Source organism: Cherax quadricarinatus, chromosome 2 (assembly GCF_038502225.1).
Source record: "Cherax quadricarinatus isolate ZL_2023a chromosome 2, ASM3850222v1, whole genome shotgun sequence".
NCBI classification, from domain to species: domain Eukaryota; kingdom Metazoa; phylum Arthropoda; class Malacostraca; order Decapoda; family Parastacidae; genus Cherax; species Cherax quadricarinatus.
In genome coordinates, this window is record NC_091293.1 from 53,598,021 (window position 1) to 53,618,419 (window position 20,399).

Here is a 20,399-nt window from a genome sequence, read left to right on the forward strand (position 1 = left end):
GTGGCGAGGTGTCAGAGTGGGCACCTGTGACCAGCGGGGTCCCGCAGGGGTCAGTCCTAGGACCAGTGCTGTTTCTGGTATTTGTGAACGACATGACGGAAGGAATAGACTCTGAGGTGTCCCTGTTTGCAGATGACGTGAAGTTGATGAGAAGAATACACTCGATCGAAGACCAGGCAGAACTACAAAGGGATCTGGACAGGCTGCAGACCTGGTCCAGCAATTGGCTCCTGGAGTTCAATCCCACCAAGTGCAAAGTCATGAAGATTGGGGAAGGGCAAAGAAGGCCGCAGACGGAGTACAGTCTAGGGGGTCAGAGACTACAAACCTCACTCAAGGAAAAAGATCTTGGGGTGAGTATAACACCAGGCACATCTCCTGAAGCGCACATCAACCAAATAACTGCTGCAGCATATGGGCGCCTAGCAAACCTCAGAACAGCATTCCGACATCTTAATAAGGAATCGTTCAGGACCCTGTACACCGTATACGTTAGGCCCATATTGGAGTATGCGGCACCAGTTTGGAACCCACACCTAGCCAAGCACGTAAAGAAACTAGAGAAAGTGCAAAGGTTTGCAACAAGACTAGTCCCAGAGCTAAGAGGTATGTCCTACGAGGAGAGGTTAAGGGAAATCAACCTGACGACACTGGAGGACAGGAGAGATAGGGGGGACATGATAACGACATACAAAATACTGAGAGGAATTGACAAGGTGGACAAAGACAGGATGTTCCAGAGATTGGACACAGTAACAAGGGGACACAGTTGGAAGCTGAAGACACAGATGAATCACAGGGATGTTAGGAAGTATTTCTTCAGCCACAGAGTAGTCAGTAAGTGGAATAGTTTGGGAAGCGATGTAGTGGAGGCAGGATCCATACATAGCTTTAAGCAGAGGTATGATAAAGCTCACGGCTCAGGGAGAGTGACCTAGTAGCGATCAGTGAAGAGGCGGGGCCAGGAGCTCGGACTCGACCCCCGCAACCTCAACTAGGTGAGTACAACTAGGTGAGTACACACACACACACACACACTCACACACACACACTCACACACACACACACACACAGAGGACACACACAGAAACTGGAGGACACAGGCGCGTATAACGGGAAGGACACTTCAGTGGATCAGAGAATACCTGACAGGGAGGCAACAACGAGTCATTGTACGTGATGAGCTATCACAGTGGGCACCTGTGACGAGCGGGGTCCCACAGGGGTCAGTCCCAGGACCAGTGCTATTTTTGGTATATGTGAAAGACATGATGGAAGGGATAGGCTCAGAAGTATCCCTGTTCGCAGATGATGTGAAGTCAATGGAGAGAAATAAATCAGATGAGAATCAGGCAGGACTTCAAAGAGACCTGGACAGGCTGGACACGTGGTCCAGCAACTGGCTTCTCGAATTCAACCCCGCCAAATGCAAAATCATGAAGATCGGAGAAGGGCAAAGAAGACCGCAGACAGAGTATAGGCTAGGTGGCCAAAGACTGCAAACCTCACTCAAGGAGAAAGATCTTAGAGTGAGTATAACACCGAGCACGTCTCCGGAAGCACACATCAACCAGATAACTGCTGCAGCATATGGGCGCCTGGCAAACCTGAGAATAGCGTTCCGATACCTTAGTAAGGAATCGTTCAAGACACTGTACACTGTGTACGTCAGGCCCATACTGGAGTATGCAGCACCAGTTTGGAACCCACATCTGGTCAAACACGTTAAGAAATTAGAGAAAGTGCAAAGGTTTGTAACAAAGTTAGTTCCAGAGCTAAGGGGAATGTCCTACGAAGAAAGGTTGAGGGAAATCAGCCTGATGACACTGGAGGACAGGAGGGTCAGGGGAGACATGATAGCGACATACAAAATGGTGCGTGAAATAGATAAGGTAGACAGAGACAGGATGTTCCAGAGATGGGACACAGAAACAAGGGTTCACAATTGGATGTTGAAGACTCAGATGAGTCAAAGAGATGTTAGGAAGTATTTCTTCAGTCAGAGTTGTCAGGAAGTGGAATAGTGTAGCAAGTGTTGTAGTGGAGGCAGGAATCCATACATAGCTTTAAGACGAGGTATGATAAAGCTCATGGAGCAGAGAGAGAGGACCGAGTATTGTTCACTGAAGAGGCGGGGCCAGGAGCTGAGTCTCGACCCCTGCAACCATAATTAGGTGAGTACACACACATACACACACACACACATGCCTGACAGGGAGGCAACAACGAGTCATGGTACGGGATGAGGTATCACGGTGGGCACCTGTGACAAGCGGGGTCCAATAGGGGTCGGTCCTAGGACCAGTGCTATTTCTGGTATATGTGAATGACATGATGGAAGGGATAGACTCAGAGGTGTCCCTGTTCGCAGATGATGTGAAGTTAATGAGGAGAATTAAATCAGATGAGGACCAGGCAGGACTTGAAAGAGACCTGGACAGGCTGGACATGTGGTCCAGCAACTGGCTTCTTGAACTCAACCCTGCCAAATGCAAAGTCATGAAGATCGGAGAAGGGCAAAGAAGACCGCAGACAGAGTATCGACTAGGTGGCCAAGGACTGTAAACCTCGCTCAAGGAGAAACTTCTTGGGGTGACCATAACACCGAGCATGTCTCCGGAGGCACACATCAACCAGATAACTGCTGCAGCATACGGGCGCTGGCAAACCTGAGAATAGCGTTCCGATACCTTAGTAAGGAATCGTTCAAGACACTGTACACTGTGTACATCAAGCCCATACTGGAGTACGGGCAGCTCCAGTTTGGAACCCACACCTGGGCAAACACGCCAAGAAATTAGAGAAAGTGCGAATGTTTGCAACAAGGCTAGTCCCGGAGCTCAGGGGTATGTCCTACGAAGAAAAGTTGAGGGAAATCGGACTGACGACATTGGAGGACAGGCGGATCAGGGTAATCATGATAACGACATGCAAGATACTGCCCGGAATAGATAAGGTAGAGAGAGACAGGTTGTTCCAGAAAGGGGACACAGATACAAGAGGTCACAACTGGAAGCTGAAGACTCAGACGAGTCATAGGGATGTTAGGAAGTATTTCTTCAGTCGTAGAGTCGTCAGGAGGTGGAATAGCCTAGCAAGTGATGTAGTGGAGGCAGGAACCATACATAGCTTTAAGACGAGGCATGACAAAGCTCTGGAAGCAGAGAGAGAGAGAGGACCTAGTAGCGATCAGTGAAGAGGCACGGCCAGGAGCTGAGTCTCGACCCCTGCAACCACAATTAGGTGAGTACACACACACACGCATATATATAATATTACATATGTTGAGTAGTTAACTGGTTACTGCCTGTCGATCACACCAAAATCAAAGCGGCTGCATGTAACCCTGTTCACCACCCGTCAAGTAATTGGGTTTCACATAAACTTTCAGTGTGTATATACACTGAGAAACAAATGCCTCTCGGTATGTATATACACTGAGAGACAAATGCCTCTCGGTGTGTATATACACTGAGAAACAAATGCCTCTCGGTTTGTATATACACTGAGAAACAAATGCCTCTCGGTTTGTATATACACTGAGAAACAAATGCCTCTCGGTGTGTATATACACTGAGAAACAAATGCCTCTCGGTTTGTATATACACTGAGAAACAAATGCCTCTCGGTTTGTATATACACTGAGAAACAAATGCCTCTCGGTTTGTATATACACTGAGAAACAAATGCCTCTCGGTTTGTATATACACTGAGAAACAAATGCCTCTCGGTTTGTATATACACTGAGAAACAAATGCCTCTCGGTTTGTATATACACTGAGAAACAAATGCCTCTCGGTTTGTATATACACTGAGAAACAAATGCCTCTCGGTTTGTATATACACTGAGAAACAAATGCCTCTCGGTGTGTATATACACTGAGAAACAAATGCCTCTCGGTTTGTATATACACTGAGAAACAAATGCCTCTCGGTTTGTATATACACTGAGAAACAAATGCCTCTCGGTTTGTATATACACTGAGAAACAAATGCCTCTCGGTGTGTATATACACTGAGAAACAAATGCCTCTCGGTTTGTATATACACTGAGAAACAAATGCCTCTCGGTTTGTATATACACTGAGAAACAAATGCCTCTCGGTTTGTATATACACTGAGAAACAAATGCCTCTCGGTTTGTATATACACTGAGAAACAAATGCCTCTCGGTTTGTATATACACTGAGAAACAAATGCCTCTCGGTTTGTATATACACTGAGAAACAAATGCCTCTCGGTTTGTATATACACTGAGAAACAAATGCCTCTCGGTTTGTATATACACTGAGAAACAAATGCCTCTCGGTGTGTATATACACTGAGAAACTGAGAAACAAATGCCTCTCGGTTTGTATATACACTGAGAAACAAATGCCTCTCGGTTTGTATATACACTGAGAAACAAATGCCTCTCGGTTTGTATATACACTGAGAAACAAATGCCTCTCGGTGTGTATATACACTGAGAAACAAATGCCTCTCGGTGTGTATATACACTGAGAGACAAATGCCTCTCGGTGTGTATATACACTGAGAGACAAATGCCTCTCGGTGTGTATATACACTGAGAAACAAATGCCTCTCGGTGTGTATATACACTGAGAAACAAATGCCTCTCGGTGTGTATATACACTGAGAAACAAATGCCTCTCGGTGTGTATATACACTGAGAAACAAATGCCTCTCGGTGTGTATATACACTGAGAAACAAATGCCTCTCGGTGTGTATATACACTGAGAAACAAATGCCTCTCGGTGTGTATATACACTGAGAAACAAATGCCTCTCGGTGTGTATATACACTGAGAAACAAATGCCTCTCGGTGTGAATATACACTTAGAGACAAATGCCTCTCGGTTTGTATATACACTGAGAAACAAATGCCTCTCGGTTTGTATATACACTGAGAAACAAATGCCTCTCGGTGTGTATATACACTGAGAAACAAATGCCTCTCGGTTTGTATATACACTGAGAAACAAATGCCTCTCGGTGTGAATATACACTGAGAGACAAATGCCTCTCGGTTTGTATATACACTGAGAAACAAATGCCTCTCGGTGTGAATATACACTGAGAGACAAATGCCTCTCGGTGTGTATATACTCTGAAAAACAAATGCCTCTCGGTGTGTATATACACTGAGAAACAAATGCCTCTCGGTGTGTATATACACTGAGAGACAAATACCTCTCGGTGTGTATATACACTGAGAAACAAATGCCTCTCGGTGTGTATATACACTGAGAGACAAATGCCTCTCGGTGTGTATATACACTGAGAAACAAATGCCTCTCGGTGTGTATATACACTGAGAGACAAATGCCTCTCGGTGTGTATATACACTGAGAAACAAATGCCTCTCGGTGTGTATATACACTGAGAAACAAATGCCTCTCGGTGTGTATATACACTGAGAGACAAATACCTCTCGGTGTGTATATACACTGAGAAACAAATGCCTCTCGGTGTGTATATACACTGAGAGACAAATGCCTCTCGGTGTGTATATACACTGAGAAACAAATGCCTCTCGGTGTGTATATACACTGAGAAACAAATGCCTCTCGGTGTGTATATACACTGAGAAACAAATGCCTCTCGGTGTGTATATACACTGAGAAACAAATGCCTCTCGGTGTGTATATACACTGAGAGACAAATGCCTCTCGGTGTATATATCAATGTTCGCACACCTCTTGGTATATATAATATTTATTACATTATAATTCATAATGTTTCACGTGCAAGACGCTCACCATTGTATATTAACTACTTGTTAATGCTTACGACACAACAGATTATGAGTTTAGTTATTAGAAACATAACCCAAGACAAACTTCATTTTTGATAATCTCACGACTGCATGTTGCCTTCTCAAGGCGCACCGTTATATTAGTAATACAAAAATATGCCTTCATTATCTGTTAGCTGGTCTTCAACTTTAACCTTGAATCTGTCACTGATACTAATACTAATAATAATAATAATAATAATAATAATAATAATAATAATAATAATAATAATAATAATAATAATAATAATAATAAACTTGGAGATATATTTCTCTCAGTGAAAATATGATGAGTTAAATTTAAAGTTTGTTTTAGGGATTAAAATATTCTTGTTTGGTTGTGAAACGATTTCATACATTATTATAACCATAGTATAGTCTTTAGGCTTTAAACTCCATTAACCTAACCAACCAATAATAAATAATATAAAATAATAATAATAATAATAATAATAATAATAATAATAATAATAATAATAATAATAATAATAATAATGAAATTTGCATAATAAAATAATTTCTTTATATTGTGCATAGTTTTATGACACAGTCGATATGAATTTTTAAAGGGGTGGACTCGTAAGCCAGCGGAATACCTCCGTCAGATGACCAGAAGCTCCGTTGCCAAACATATGGCTAAAACTCTCTTCAGTTAGATGCGCCGCTTGAGCGGCTTGTTTTATTGTGCACCCATTGCTCATCCTGTGAGCGGCAGCGTAAAAAAAAATTACAAAGGTCACAAAGGGTCTTTGTCAGACCTCATTAAGCATTGTTATACCACTATAAAGAAATGTTAGTCATATTTCACAATTACTTCATATAATTGTTGTACACAATACAGTAAGGAATACAATCTCAAAAAATTTATGCCTTATTATCACTAAAAAATTACAGTTATTCAGTTACCTCAAATATATGTTAAACACAGTAAGGAATACAATATAAAAAAAAAAATCCTTGTTACCACAAAAAAAAAATGGTCAAAACTGGGTTGCAATTGTTACGAAACAATCTCTATAATTTGTTCATCAAATCACTGCAAAATGTGGATACACCCTCCAGGTTTCAGATATCTTATTATTAACAGTGAGGTGTTTCGCCATATCCTGTAGGGTTTGCATGGAGGTGCCTCTGAAAGGTTGGATGTTTGGACACACTAATATATAAAGTGTTCCACTGTATGGCCCTGTCTCGGTCTACACACTTTGCATGGTATATCATTGACATCTCCATACAAGCTGTAGTGACAGATATACTTAAAACCTAGCCTTAGCCTAGCAGTAACAACATCTTGCAATCTACTGACCTTGTTACTTTCTCCATAGATATGTTTAACTTGATACATTTTATTATGATGAATAATGAATCTCCTAGTTCCTATTCATACTGCCATACTTTTTTCAAGCTTTTTCGCTAATTCCTTTCGTAAGCTTCTTTTAGAAGAAAAATAATAAACAATTGTCTTGTTGTCTTGTTTCTGACGTATCTTACCTAATCTATAATTTTATGCCTGATTATGACTTATACGTGATATGGCGGCGTGTGTCCCTAGGCAGTAGAACAGAGGTCACCTTCAGTAAGCCGAACAAGGAAGTCATCTTCGTCAATAGCACAGAGGAATCAGGCTCTTCAGTTGTACAGAGGGTTATTTTTTGTTAGTAATTATAGGTGCTTTTGAATCTGTTGAGAGTGTGGGCGGCGGCAGAGATGGGCTGGTAGGTGGAAGAGCCGTCAAGAGGTGTGATGAGGACGGAGTTGTCTGGGTGGACGAAGAAAACAACGGATCGACGTGGTGTCTTCTGGAGGCGCTCCTCTCTGGGAATCACTACTCGGTGCTCCTGGATGCACCAACACGTAAAAAAAAATGTTATTTTTTTTAGTTACGATTGTAAATCATATGAATTTAATCATCTAAAGTCAAACTACCCTCTTTCACACAGATAAAAACAGGGACACACACAAACACACTCACGTACACTGAGAAAGTGATGAAGGCAAATTTCATGCACAGTTTAAGGAGAAGCTATGAAAGATCCCGAGAAGACGGGAACCAGTAATTCTGCCGAGTATAGTTAGGTTAGCTTAGGTTACGTAAGATTTGTCAAGAAATAGGACAAGTCTTTTCTGACGCGGGTCTTAGTCATATGATGACCCACAGCTGGAGCTCTCGGTTATCTGACCGAGGCCTTCCGCTGGCTTACCGGTCCATCCTTTTAAAAATTATGGTTATGATTAAAACCATTTATTATTGTAGGATTTGTATATAATTTAAGGAAGTCAAGCAAAGAAAGGCGAGCAGCAAAAAGAGGAAATTACAGTGACACACTGAAGAAAGGTTTTAAACGAAATTATATGCAAGGAAAGTAGTGGGACCAAGAAGAGGTACTGGAAGAAAAGATATTGTAACTGTGTGACCCCTTACACAATTTTTTATTTTTTTTATGTTAATCTCCAGGGTTTATTACCTGGACCTCAGCAATGAGAGTGGCTACTCTCACCGCTGGGCAACGGCGACCAGTGCACCCCTTACACAAGATATGCAAAATCGCATACAATATCTACATAGCTGTAACGAGCAGAATAAGAAACTACAGTTCTAAATTGAGACAAAAGTGGTGCTCTTAGGATATTACGAGTTCTATTTTCATGCAGAGAGGTACAACAATGGTATGGATTAAAAAAGACAGTAAGTAATACAACCATTGAAAATTGTAAATCTTTTGATGAATTAACTAATATTGGAACCCATGAACGTAGCTCTGCTGCTGTAGCTATAAACAGGTAATTACATAACACTAACCGTAGCAATGAACTTGTCAGCAGTCCAGAATTGGAGAAGATCACCCACGTTGATGAGGATAGTGTCAGGGATAGGGGTAGCCTCAACCCAGTCCCCGTTCCGATCATGAACCTTGAAGAGAGGCAGCACATGGGAATTAAGCATTTTTTTTTTGTCCCGAGAGACCGGTTTACTGGACTGGCTAGGCAGTATCTAGGAATTATCCCTCCCCGGTCCCCCCTTTTTTTATTCTTTTTTTTATTTTTATTTTCTTTTCTTCTTTCTTTTTTTTTCTTAAAAACAAAAAGAAAGAAGTAACCTAACCATGGAGAACCCAATCCATGAACCTGGTACCCCCGGGCCCCTTCTTGATACCGCACCCCGTTCTGACCCCGCCTCATCTTTGGACCACTCTTCGGACACTCCTCATGCCTCTGTACCTCTTGCCGGTGCTGTTTCCTCACCCGCTTCAGGTACTAAGGTCTTGACTGACTCCTTTGATTTATCTGACCTCCGCTCTCCTTTGACTATGCTTCCGGCCTCTCACTCTATGGTGCGGCAATTTTCGAATCGCTGGCCCATTCCACATCGGACCAACTCTGGTCCCACGCCTAAACGCCAACGACAATTACCTGCTGGAGATACTTCTCCACCTTCTCGTTCTTCTCAGAAAAGATCGACACGTCCTGCACTCCCTTTCCACGCTCAGTTTCAGACTGCACAATGGACTAAATTCTTCACTTTACGACTGACTTCCTCTACCACCTATCTTTCCGACCACAGTATTGGCAAGGCACTCCTACGCAATGTTGGTAAAGATATTTCTTTTCATGCTCTTAAGAGCGGTACGCACATCATCACGGTACTGAATGCTACCCAAGCTCATGATCTTTCTCTTCTTTCCCATATAGATACTGTTCCTGTCACTATTGAAAAACATCATTCCTTCAATTCTTGTAGTGGTACCGTCATTCTGCCCCATACCATAGTTCAACAAAATTTCCAGACATGTGGCAATGACATTCTTGAACAGCTGGAACTCCAAGATCTCCCAATCCTCAAGGTAGACACTTATGTTCTTCCTGCCCGCGGGCGGAGACGATACCCTAGCAATGTGGCTCGTTTAACTTTTGACAGCTGTGAACTCCCATCCTCAGTTTATGTAGCAGGACATAGGTTACAAGTTCGAAAGGTAATCCCTACACTGCAACAGTGTAGAAATTGCTGGCGATTTGGCCATCCAGCGAAATATTGCAGATCCATAGCCGAATGCCCAGTCTGTGGTGCTGATGACCATTCTAATACATCTTGCAATCGACCTCCCTCTTGCCTTAATTGTCATGAGGCTCACCCTTCGTACTCTCGCCGTTGCCAAGTCTACTTAAATGAGCGGGAAATCCGTTACCTCAAAGAGGCAGAAGGTCTCCCTTATGCCATGGCAGTTTCTCATCTCTGCCTCCAAGGGAGACTACCTCGTGTTTCTTACTCCCGTGTTTCAAAACGTCCCCACTACTTCTGGGGTCCCATCTTCTGCAACCTCCTCTGTGGTTACCTCTCCCATAGTCACTCATGTATCTAATTCTTTTGCTGTCCTAGGCTCAGACATCCCTACTTCAATGCCGCAGTCTGTTCTCGCTTCTTCGTGTTCTCCCTCACAAGCCTCAGTATCGAAGAGACCTCGTACGACACCTCCTCCCAATCGTCCCTCTACTTCTCAGAAGTCAAAAAAAGGTCCTTTAACCCCTCCTTCCCTTCTTCCACCTCCTCATTTTACCTTCCCTGTCTCTGTACCGGTTTCTTCCCCTCTCACTGGTTCTGTTACAAGTGTAGAGGTTCATCCTCCTCCTCGTACTATACCTACCTCCCCTGTTCCCTCCCAAGTTTCTTCCTCTTCTGCCACCTCCCAGGTTTCTGCCTCTTCTGTCCCCTTCCACGCTTCTTCTCCAGTTCCCTTCACCCTTTCGCCCCCCCTACCTTGGTACAGTCCATTACAGTTCCAATCTTTACTCATCCTCCCCCTACCATTTCCAATATTGTCTCCCATACGACATCTCTGAATTCTGAAACACTTGAAGCAATCTCTGAATATATTGCAGAGACCAAACCATCAATGGACACTGATCCACCCTCCGCTCCTTCTCTCTCCTCTACTCCATCTGCACAACTCCTTTCTTCACAGTGCACCGCTCCTTCGCTGCTTGAACGTTTTCCACTGCCTCTGCATGTGGACTTTTCTAACCCCTCTAGTCCATAGGAACCCTTACCTGCAGATTTCAGGTATCTTTATCATTGCCAATCATGGCCTATTTACAGTGGAATATACGTGGCCTCAGGGGTAATCGGGGTGAGCTTCAGATGTTACTCTCCCAGTTTTCCCCTGTTGGTGTTTGCTTACAGGAACCAAAATTACACTCTGCTGTTATCTCTCCCATTCTTCAGATCCTTTTCCTGATGGGACCTTTAATGAAAGTGCCCTTCTTCTACGCACTGATATTCCATACCATCAGCTATTTGTTCGTACTTTGCTGCATTACACAGCAGCCCATATCCACTTGCATAAGTGGTATATGCTCTGTTCTTTATATCTCTCTCCTTCTCGGGCATTATCTATTCCGGATATTGTCTTTCTTGTTTCGTCATTACCACCCCCGATTCTGTTACTTGGCGATTTTAATGTCCATCATTTCCTCTGGGGGGGGGGTCTCACTGTGATTCCCGTGGCATTCAGTTAGAAGCTTTTCTTGCCACCAACCCCCTCCATGTTTTAAATACAAGTACTCACACCCATTTTGATCCTCGGACTCATACTCTCTCTTGCATCGATCTCTCAGTCTGCTCTTCCTCCGCCGCATTAGACTTCACCTGGTCTGTTCTCCTGGATTTACATGACAGCGATCATTTCCCAATCATTCTTACTTCCCCTTCATATTCACCACCTCTTCGTATCCCACGCTGGCAATTTGATCAGGCAAATTGGAACCTTTACTCACTGCTAACTGTTTTTAGTGAGGTTCCTTCTTCATCCTCCATTGATGAGCTTTTACACCTCTTCTCGTCCTCCGTTTTAACCGCAGCTTCTCATTCTATACCCCAAATTTCGGGCAGGCATCCTCAGAAATGCGTGCCTTTGTGGTCTTCTGCTTGTGCTCATGCAGTACGTTTGAAACGCACTGCGTGGGGAAGGTACCAGTACAATAGAACCACGGAGAGACTTCTTGATTTTAAGCAGAAGTGTGTGATCGCTCGCCGTGTCATCCGTGATGCTAAACGCACTTGCTGGCGAGATTATGTCTCCACCATCACCTCTGCTTCCTCTATGTGTGCAGTCTGGAAAGAAAGTACGAAAACTGAGTGGTAAATATTCTCCTGACCCGGCTCCTGTTCTGCAGGTTGCCGGTGTTGATATAGCAAACACACTAAATGTTGCCAATGAAATTGGCAATCATCTGGTCCGTATTTCTCAGGGGCTCCATCTATGCCCCTCTTTTCTTTCCTCAAAGTCAACCAGAGAGTTACCACCCTTGGACTTTTCTTCTCTCAGAGAAGAACAGTATAATGTGCCTTTTACACTTCAAGAACTGGAGGCAACACTCTCAGCTTGCCGATCATCGGCAGCTGGGCCGGACGACATTCTTATTCGTATGCTACAACATTTACATCAGTCAGCCCTTGCAGTCCTATTACGCCTTTTCAATCTTATTTGGTCACAAGGAGTTCTTCCACAGCTGTGGAAATCTGTCATTGATCTCCCTTTCCGCAAACCAGGCACTACGGGACATGAAGCCTCCCACTATCGTCCTATTGCTCTTACCAGTGCAGTTTGCAAAGTGATGGAACGCCTGGTAAATAGACGTTTAGTGTGGTATTTAGAGACACACAACAGTCTCTCCACTCGTCAATATGGCTTTCGTAAGGGACGTTCTACCATAGACCCCTTACTACGCTTGGATACGTATGTTCGTAATGCCTTTGCGAATAACCACTCAGTTATTGCCATATTTTTTGACCTTGAGAAGGCATATGACACAACTTGGAGGTATAATATTTTGGCCAAAGCCCACTCCTTGGGCCTCCGAGGCAATCTACAATCCTTCCTTAAGAACTTTTTAACTGATAGACATTTCCGTGTTCGGGTTAATAATGTGCTCTCCCCAGACTTTATCCAAGCTGAAGGTGTCCCCCAGGGATGTGTTCTGAGCACAACAGTTTTTCTCCTTGCTATTAATGATTTGGCCTCTAGTCTTCCATCAAATATTTGGTCATCACTCTATGTTGATGACTTCGCTTTGCCTGTGCAGGCGCTGACTGTCACCTCATTACAGTTTCTCTCCAGCATGCGGTCGACCGTGTTTCCAATTGGGCCACCAAACATGAGTTTATATTTTCCAGCACTAAAACCCACCAAATTACTTTCACTAGACGCTCTGTCATCTCCGATCATCCTTTGTACCTCTATGGCTCCCGTATCCCTGAACGTGATACAGTCAAGTTTCTGGGCCTCCTCTTTGACCGTAGGTTATCCTGGAAACCTCACATTACCTCTCTGAAGGCAACTTGTCACAGCCGGCTGAACCTTCTTAAAACCCTTGCTCATCTTTCATGGGAAGCTGATCGTCGAACCCTCCTTCGCCTACATTCCACCCTCATTTTATCGAAACTTGATTATGGTGACTAGATCTATTCAGCGGCATCTCCTGCTACTCTCTCTAGCCTTAACCCCATTCATCACCAAGGATTACGTTTATGCCTTGGTGCTTTTCACTCTTCCCCTGTTGAAAGCCTCTATGCAGAAGCGAACGTTCCATCCTTATCCGATTGCCGTGATGCCCATTGTCTTCGCTACTATGTACGCTCTCATGATCTCCGCAATCCTTCCATTTATAGAATGGTCACTGATATTAGTAGACATTCTTTATTTGTTCGCCGCCCCTGTTTACTCCGTCCCTTCTCTCCTCGCCTTCATTCGCTCTTGTCTTCTCTTCAATTACCACCTTTCTATGTTCATGTAGCATCTCACTTTTCCCTACCCCCTGGGAAGTTCCAGCTGTTCGAGTCTGTTCTTTCTCTCCCTTGCTCGAAAGCCCAACTGTCTATGGTCGCTTCCCGCTCTTTTTCTTGACCACTTCCACTCTCATTCTCATGCCATTGCTGTGTACACAGATGGCTCCAAGTCTTCTGACGGCGTACGATTCGCAGCAGTGTTTCCGGACAACATTGTACGAGGGCATTTACTATCTTCGGCTAGTATTTTTACTGCTGAATTGTATGCCATCCTTGCAGCACTTATCCATATTGCATCTATGCCTGTGTCATCATTTGTGGTTGTCTCAGACTCCCTTAGCGCTTTACAGGCTATACAGAAATTTGATACACCTCACCCCTTGGTCCTCCGTATCCAACTTTGGCTACGCCGCATCTTTACCAAGCATAAAGATATTGTTTTTTGTTGGGTCCCTGGTCATGTTGACGTACAGGGCAATGAACAGGCAGACACTGCTGCGCAGTCAGCAGTACATGACCTACCAGTTTCATATAGAGGTATTCCATTTACGGACTATTTTGCTGCAATATCTTCCCACCTTCACACCTGTTGGCAACAACGTTGGTCTACTATGCTCAGTAACAAACTTCAGTCTATTAAACCGAGTATAGGTTACTGGCCGTCTTCTTATCACCAGTGTCGAGGTTGGGAGACTACTCTCTCCCGTCTTCGCATTGGCCATACTCGTCTTACTCATGGATATCTCATGGAGAGGCGCCCTGCTCCTCTCTGTGAGAATTGCCAGGCTCCATTATCAGTCAACCACATTCTGTTGGACTGCCCACTTTATCAACGAGCACGCAGAATTTACCTCCGTCGTCGTCTTCGCTCTGCTGCTCTCTCTTTACCTTCCCTTCTCGCTGATGGACCCACCTTTCATCCGGACTCTCTCATTGACTTTTTGACAACAACTGACTTACTTCACAAATTCTGATACCTTCAGCCCTTTCTACCTCAATCTCTTGCTACCCTCTACCCCCGTACTATCCCCTGCCCCACTGTTTTCTGTAACCTACTGATCATCCCTCCTCCCTTCTGCCACCCAATACCCTCGCTTCCTTCCCTACCCTGCAGCGCTGTATAGCCCTTGTGGCTTAGCGCTTCTTTTTGACTATAATAATAATCTGACAAAAGAGCTAATGCGCCAGTGTCAACATTAATTCCATGAGAGTAGTCGCCCCAGCACAGTCCACGGCATCCTCACACTGCGTAGAGTTAGTATAGATTACTGTATTAAGCACCTTTTACCATCTGTGAGCGGTAGTCACAGGAAAAATTCCTTGGCCGAGCTTCCTAGACAGCCAGCTGCATCACATTTATATCCTGGTTTTTGTTGGATAGACCTCGTTAAGTTCTATAGAGGATAAGTCATCTGACAATGTTGCTCCCATGTATTTTACTGTTCCCTTTGTTTTGAACCTGGAGTATACCTGGAGGGTATTCAGAAGGTATTCCTCGCGGACTGGTGCATGGCCAGGCCTCGTGGTAGAACAGGGCCTGATCAGCCAAGCTGCTACTGCTGGCCGTTTGTCAGGTACTGACTTTAGGTGTCCTATCCAGCTCCCTCTTGAAGACAGCCAGGGGTCTATTGGTAATCCCTCTTATGTATGCTGGGAGGCAGTTGAATAGTCTAGGTCCTCTGACACTTATTATGTTGTCTCTTAGAATACTCATGGCGTCCCTGGTTTTCACTGGGGAGAGACAAACGCAGAAAGAGGCATTCTTGAGCTTCCCCAGAGCTCGGGCTTAACCCTTAAACTATCCAAACGTAGATCTACGTTTTTTCAACATTTGAAAGTATGTAAAAGAACGTAGATCTTTTTGTTTTTTTTACATTTGAAAATGTGTAAAAAAACTTTGATCTACGTTTTTTTGTTATATTTGAAAATATGTAAGAAAACGTAGATCTACTTTTGGAGCACTACGCATGTGAACACAGATCTGTTTGGACAGTTTAAGGGTTAATGCCCAAACCTGGGATGTTGCTTGCTGCCTTTGCACCTCCTGACATTGTCTGATGCTACGCAGCTGCCACAACCTTCGAGCCCAGTGTGGGCGGAGTTTGTGGCAGCCCATGGTGCCTAGCTTCTTCCTCCGAGCCCTGTGGGGGCAGGGAATGGGGCTAGGCCTGGGGACAGCTAGTCCCATGGCAAACATTGGTCTGAAGACACTCCCACGAGAGGGAGCTAAGACCGGGCCACATCTTGGAAAAGGCCCGGGCCGGGCGAATATACAGGCGAATCTACTACCTATCATTCGTAGGGAGTGATTTCGGTGTGCAGATTTGGGACTAGCCCCTCTAGGATTTTCCAAGTATATATTAACAATAATCTTTCTCGCCTGCGTTCCAAAGAGTACAGGTAATTTAGGTGCTTGATGGTACTTATACGTGCAGTGAAAGTTTTCTATATGGAAAGGCCTACGTGTGGTTTTCTATCCTAACCTTTTTTTGAGTTCGACATTATTCTATATTTATTCAGTTGAAAAATTTGTCATAATTATACATCATCTTATTTTCTATTGCTCACTGGAAAGACTTTGTCGATGTCTCTTTGTAACTTTTCTGTCTTCTACTAAGGTGAACATTCATGAATATTGTCGCATCATTCGCCAGGAAAGACATAAAGTTATCGCTAATACTTTTCTCTGTCTTCTGTTAGGATGAGCTCGACCTGATGATCTTGACGACAGCAGCTGCCGACCTCGCTGTGAGGTTATGAATGTTCCTTGTTAGGATGAGAAACAGTAATGGTGTCAAAATCGTGCCTTATGATTCTAAACAACTAAAATAATATTTTGGCTCGTAATGAAGCCATTAGCTAGAGAATACTAGTAAACTATATACGTGTTATGTATAGTATTAATGTTGATAAAATTACAAGTGCAACTACTGTGACATTTTATTGTGGCAACGATTCGCTCTGCAGGAGCTTTGTTAACGGCTTGACACAGCTCCTAGAGAACGAAAGGTTGCCATAATAGTTGCACTTGTGTCCTTTTACCTATACATTAGGAATGTATAGCAGAAGATTTCTTCCTATCTTCTTTCGGAGTAGATGATTAGTTCCACAGTGAAGAAGGAAGATAAAGGAAGTAGGAGAGATGGGAATGAAGTGGGTATTTAAATAATTACAAACTGACCTGGAGGCCACCAAGATGGTCCTGGAAAAGAAGGGTAATGGTGCCGTAGTCAGTATGTGCACCACAACGGATGGTGTTCTCAGGGATGTTGTCTGGCACGGGTGGGTAATGCAGAAGACGTAAACATGACATGTTGTTATTGCTGCATATTTCCTTGTGGAGAGAAGTGAAGAAGTTCTTTTCTAACCCTGGAGGAAGGAAAGGATCCAACTACTAGAACAAGCAAAATTACCGAAAGATACTAGAATAAAGATAATTAGGAGATATATATACAGTGGTCCCTCGCTTTTCGTAGTTCTCGGCAATCATAAATTTCGCCAATCATAGGGGTATTTTCATATAAACATGGACTCGCTTTTCATAGGTTGACTCGCGAATAGTAGTTCGTCCAGGACGTGTACGCACGGTGTGAGCCGGGGAGATCTCCCTACCCAGCCAGTCTGGCATTATTATTGTCCTCATCGCTTACGGGCCGTGTGGACGTGCTGCGCAGACGCTCCTGATTGAGTTGGCTTTTGCTCAGTTTACATGTTTTCACTTGTATATCAAAATGGCGGAACGTACAGGACGGAGAATAAATACTGTCTGCATTGAGCTGGTTCGTGGTACATTAAGTGGCGCTACGATGAACGTCCTTCTCCGTGGCATCATCAGGGATGCATATGGTATTCCTAATGAGGAATTGTATGGCGTCGCTCTTAATGGTTTGACAAGAATCTTCGTGAAATTTGTACGAGCCGGCTTCTACACAAGAATTGTCGAGCATTGTCAGGAACAATGCGTGAGCGTAAATTCAGCGGTGGATGTCGTTTTACATGACGTCTCTAAGTACTTCACATGGGTGAAGGTACGAAATATACCCTTCGAGGCTACGGTGTATGGTCTACAGGAGTTTTTCAGCAGTTATGGGACAGTGCATTCTGCAACCATGAGAGTGTGGAGGGATGGTCCATATGAAGGGCTGCCGGAGGGTTCTTACACCCTCAAAATGTCTTTAACAAGGCCTATACCATCCTATGTTACGATGACTGGTTATAGAACACAGGTTTTTGTGTACTATGCTGGTCAGAGGAAAACATGTCGTTTGTGTAGCTCTTATGAGCACATGGCAGCCCAGTGTCCTAGGAGGCAGGCTCCTCGAGTTCTGGGGACTCCAATTGTGATTCAGCAGCCGTGTGATTTGGTGCCTGGCTCTGGTGCTTCGGGAGGACAGAGGACTGCCCTCTGGAGTGAGGAGGTCGATAGGGAGGTGGCGGCGGCGGAGACGTGTGTCACTCTCCCAGGGGCGTCGGGGGAGATGAAGGTGACATCTGAGGAGTCTTTAGTCTAGGAAGCTTCGACCCAGGATGGTTCATTGGCGGATGTGATCAAGGATTTTCTGGATGGGGAGGAGCCCTGTGCAGAAGGTGTCCTCAGTTTATGTGAGGACGGAGCGCTGGAGGGATAAAAAAAAACGTGGAGGAAGCCTTGAGTAAGAAAGGACTGGATCATGTGGTGGTCGTGGAGGTACACCAGAAGGATTCGCCTGATGGTGATATGTGTGTAAGCGGAAGTTCTAGGAAAAGAACTGCTGCATCAGAGATAGACGAGGTCATTACCCCGGGACAGAGGCCGGGGAAGAAGTCATGGGCAGCGGTGGTGGAGCCGATGTCTCATAGTGGTAGAGGCACGCCTGAGTTGCACAGTGGGAGAGGGAGGGGGGAGGTGACTGCACAGGAAAAATCGAGTGACAAAGGTACACGTAATGTGAAAAGTGCAGTGAGTAAATCCCAGCGGCATAGGGGAAAGCCGCCCCTTCTATAAATTTCAGATGTGTCACACTTAATGTTAATGGCCTTAAGACAGAGGTCAAGAAAGTTTGGTTGGAGTGGTTTTTACGGCGGTTTGATGTCGACATTTGTTTTTTGCAAGAGCATAATCACAGGGCTGGATGTGAGTTGAGGGTGAAAGGATATCGGATGTATGTTAGCAGTGGTTTGCAATTGAAAGGTGGGGTAGCAGTGGCGGTAAAGGAGACCAGCCCCTTGCGTGTCATGGGTTGGGAAGAGGAAGGGGGAGGGTAGTGAGGGTGGATGGTGTCTGGGGTGAGAGTCGGGCTAGTTTCATAGGTGTTTACATGCCAGCAACTAGCAATACCAGGGTAAAAGTAGATTTTGTCAGGGAGGTATTGCTGTATCACTTGAGAGGTTTGCCTGCTATAACAGTAATAGGAGGTGATTGGAATTGTGTGATACGGAGTGGTGATGTCGAACCGAGAGGGGCGGGTTGTGTGTTGAGTGTTCTGAGGGATGTATTGCGAGATATTGGGGTTGTTGATGTGGTGGGGAGGGGGGGATACCTAGTGGAGCACACGTTCGTCCGTAGGGGATATGAGGCGCGATTGGACAGAATCTATATTAAGCAGGGTATAGATGTTGTGAGGGTGCAAACCTTCGATGTGGGGTTTTCTGATCACAGGGCGGTAATAGCAGATCTGATGTGGGATGGAGTGGTGCGTATTTATTCTGGGTACTGGAAATTAAATGTAAGGCTTCTTAAGGAGGAGGGGGAGGGGCCTTTTTTCAGTGATTGGTGGTTGCATTTTTGGGAGGCTAGGGATAGGGAGATAGATCTGTTAGATTGGTGGGAAATGCAGACCAAATCTGAGATAGCGAATTTTTTTAAGGTTATGGAATGAGAAGAGGCGAGGTGGCGTTTTGGGTTGCAAAATTATCTGGAGGGACAGTTGCAAGACTGTTATGATGGGGGAGGTGGTAGGAGGGATGACATGGCTAGTCTTTGGAGTAGAATAGCTGAATTACACAATGATAGGTTTGATGCAATCAGGGTTAGGGCAGGGTTAGAGGACGTATTGTGGGGTGATAAGCCGTCCGGGTTTGTTTTACGTAAATTTCGAGACCGACAGAGAGTAACCACTATTCTACAATTGGAGACAAGCCCTGGGGTGGGAGGGTATCCAGAGGGTCGGGTCCTATCCAACACGGGAAGTATGAGTCTCTATGCTGATCGTTGGTTTAGGGAGAAATGGAGTAGGAGGGAGGGGGGTTCCATAGTGTTTTAGGTGAGCAGGATAGAGTGGGGTTGGAGGGTGGTATAAGTGAGGTTGAGGTGGAAGAGGCAGTTTTCGGGATGAGTACCGGGAAAACACCGGGGATAGACGGTATACCAAATGATTTTTATAGAGCACATTGGGGGTGTATTAGGCAATGCTTTGTTAGGGTATTGGATCATATGTTAACTAGTGGGAAGTTGGGCAAATCGCAAAGTACGGGTGTCATAGTTTTGGTGCCAAAGCAGAGGGGGGGAAGAGTTTTGAGTGCTTATCGAGCAATATCTCTGATGTGCACAGATTACAAGGTTTTTGCGAAAATTTTAGGAAATAGACTGAAGAAGGTCATGGGGTCGGTGATACATGGGGGACAGTTTGGAATTCTGGGGAGGAGTATGCGGGTAGGTCATGGACGTATTAGGGATTTCCTCGAGGTTAGTAGTAAGGGCAGTATTCTAGGTCTGGATTGGGAGAAAGCTTATGATTATGTGGATAGGGAATTTTTGATTGAGAGTATGGTGAGAATGGGTTTTGGAGGGAGGGTGGTGGGATCGGTGAGGACATTGTATACTGATGCATCGATGAGAGTAC

At 44.5% G+C, this 20,399-nt stretch overlaps 1 protein-coding gene across 1 annotated transcript in view; it reads right to left on the bottom strand.

Annotated features, from left to right (window-relative positions):
- Positions 1-6,445: 6,445 nt before the first annotated feature.
- The window catches only part of LOC128695626 (uncharacterized), a 51,456-nt gene continuing 37,502 nt past the window's right edge, over positions 6,446-20,399 (bottom strand). The window contains exons 6-8 of the mRNA XM_070088308.1: positions 16,760-16,947; positions 8,599-8,709; positions 6,446-7,636 (exon numbers count right to left, since the gene is read on the bottom strand). Of these exons, the coding sequence (XP_069944409.1) occupies positions 7,454-7,636; positions 8,599-8,709; positions 16,760-16,947 (482 nt within the window). The 3' untranslated portion in view covers positions 6,446-7,453. The remainder of the gene's footprint in view (positions 7,637-8,598; positions 8,710-16,759; positions 16,948-20,399) is intronic.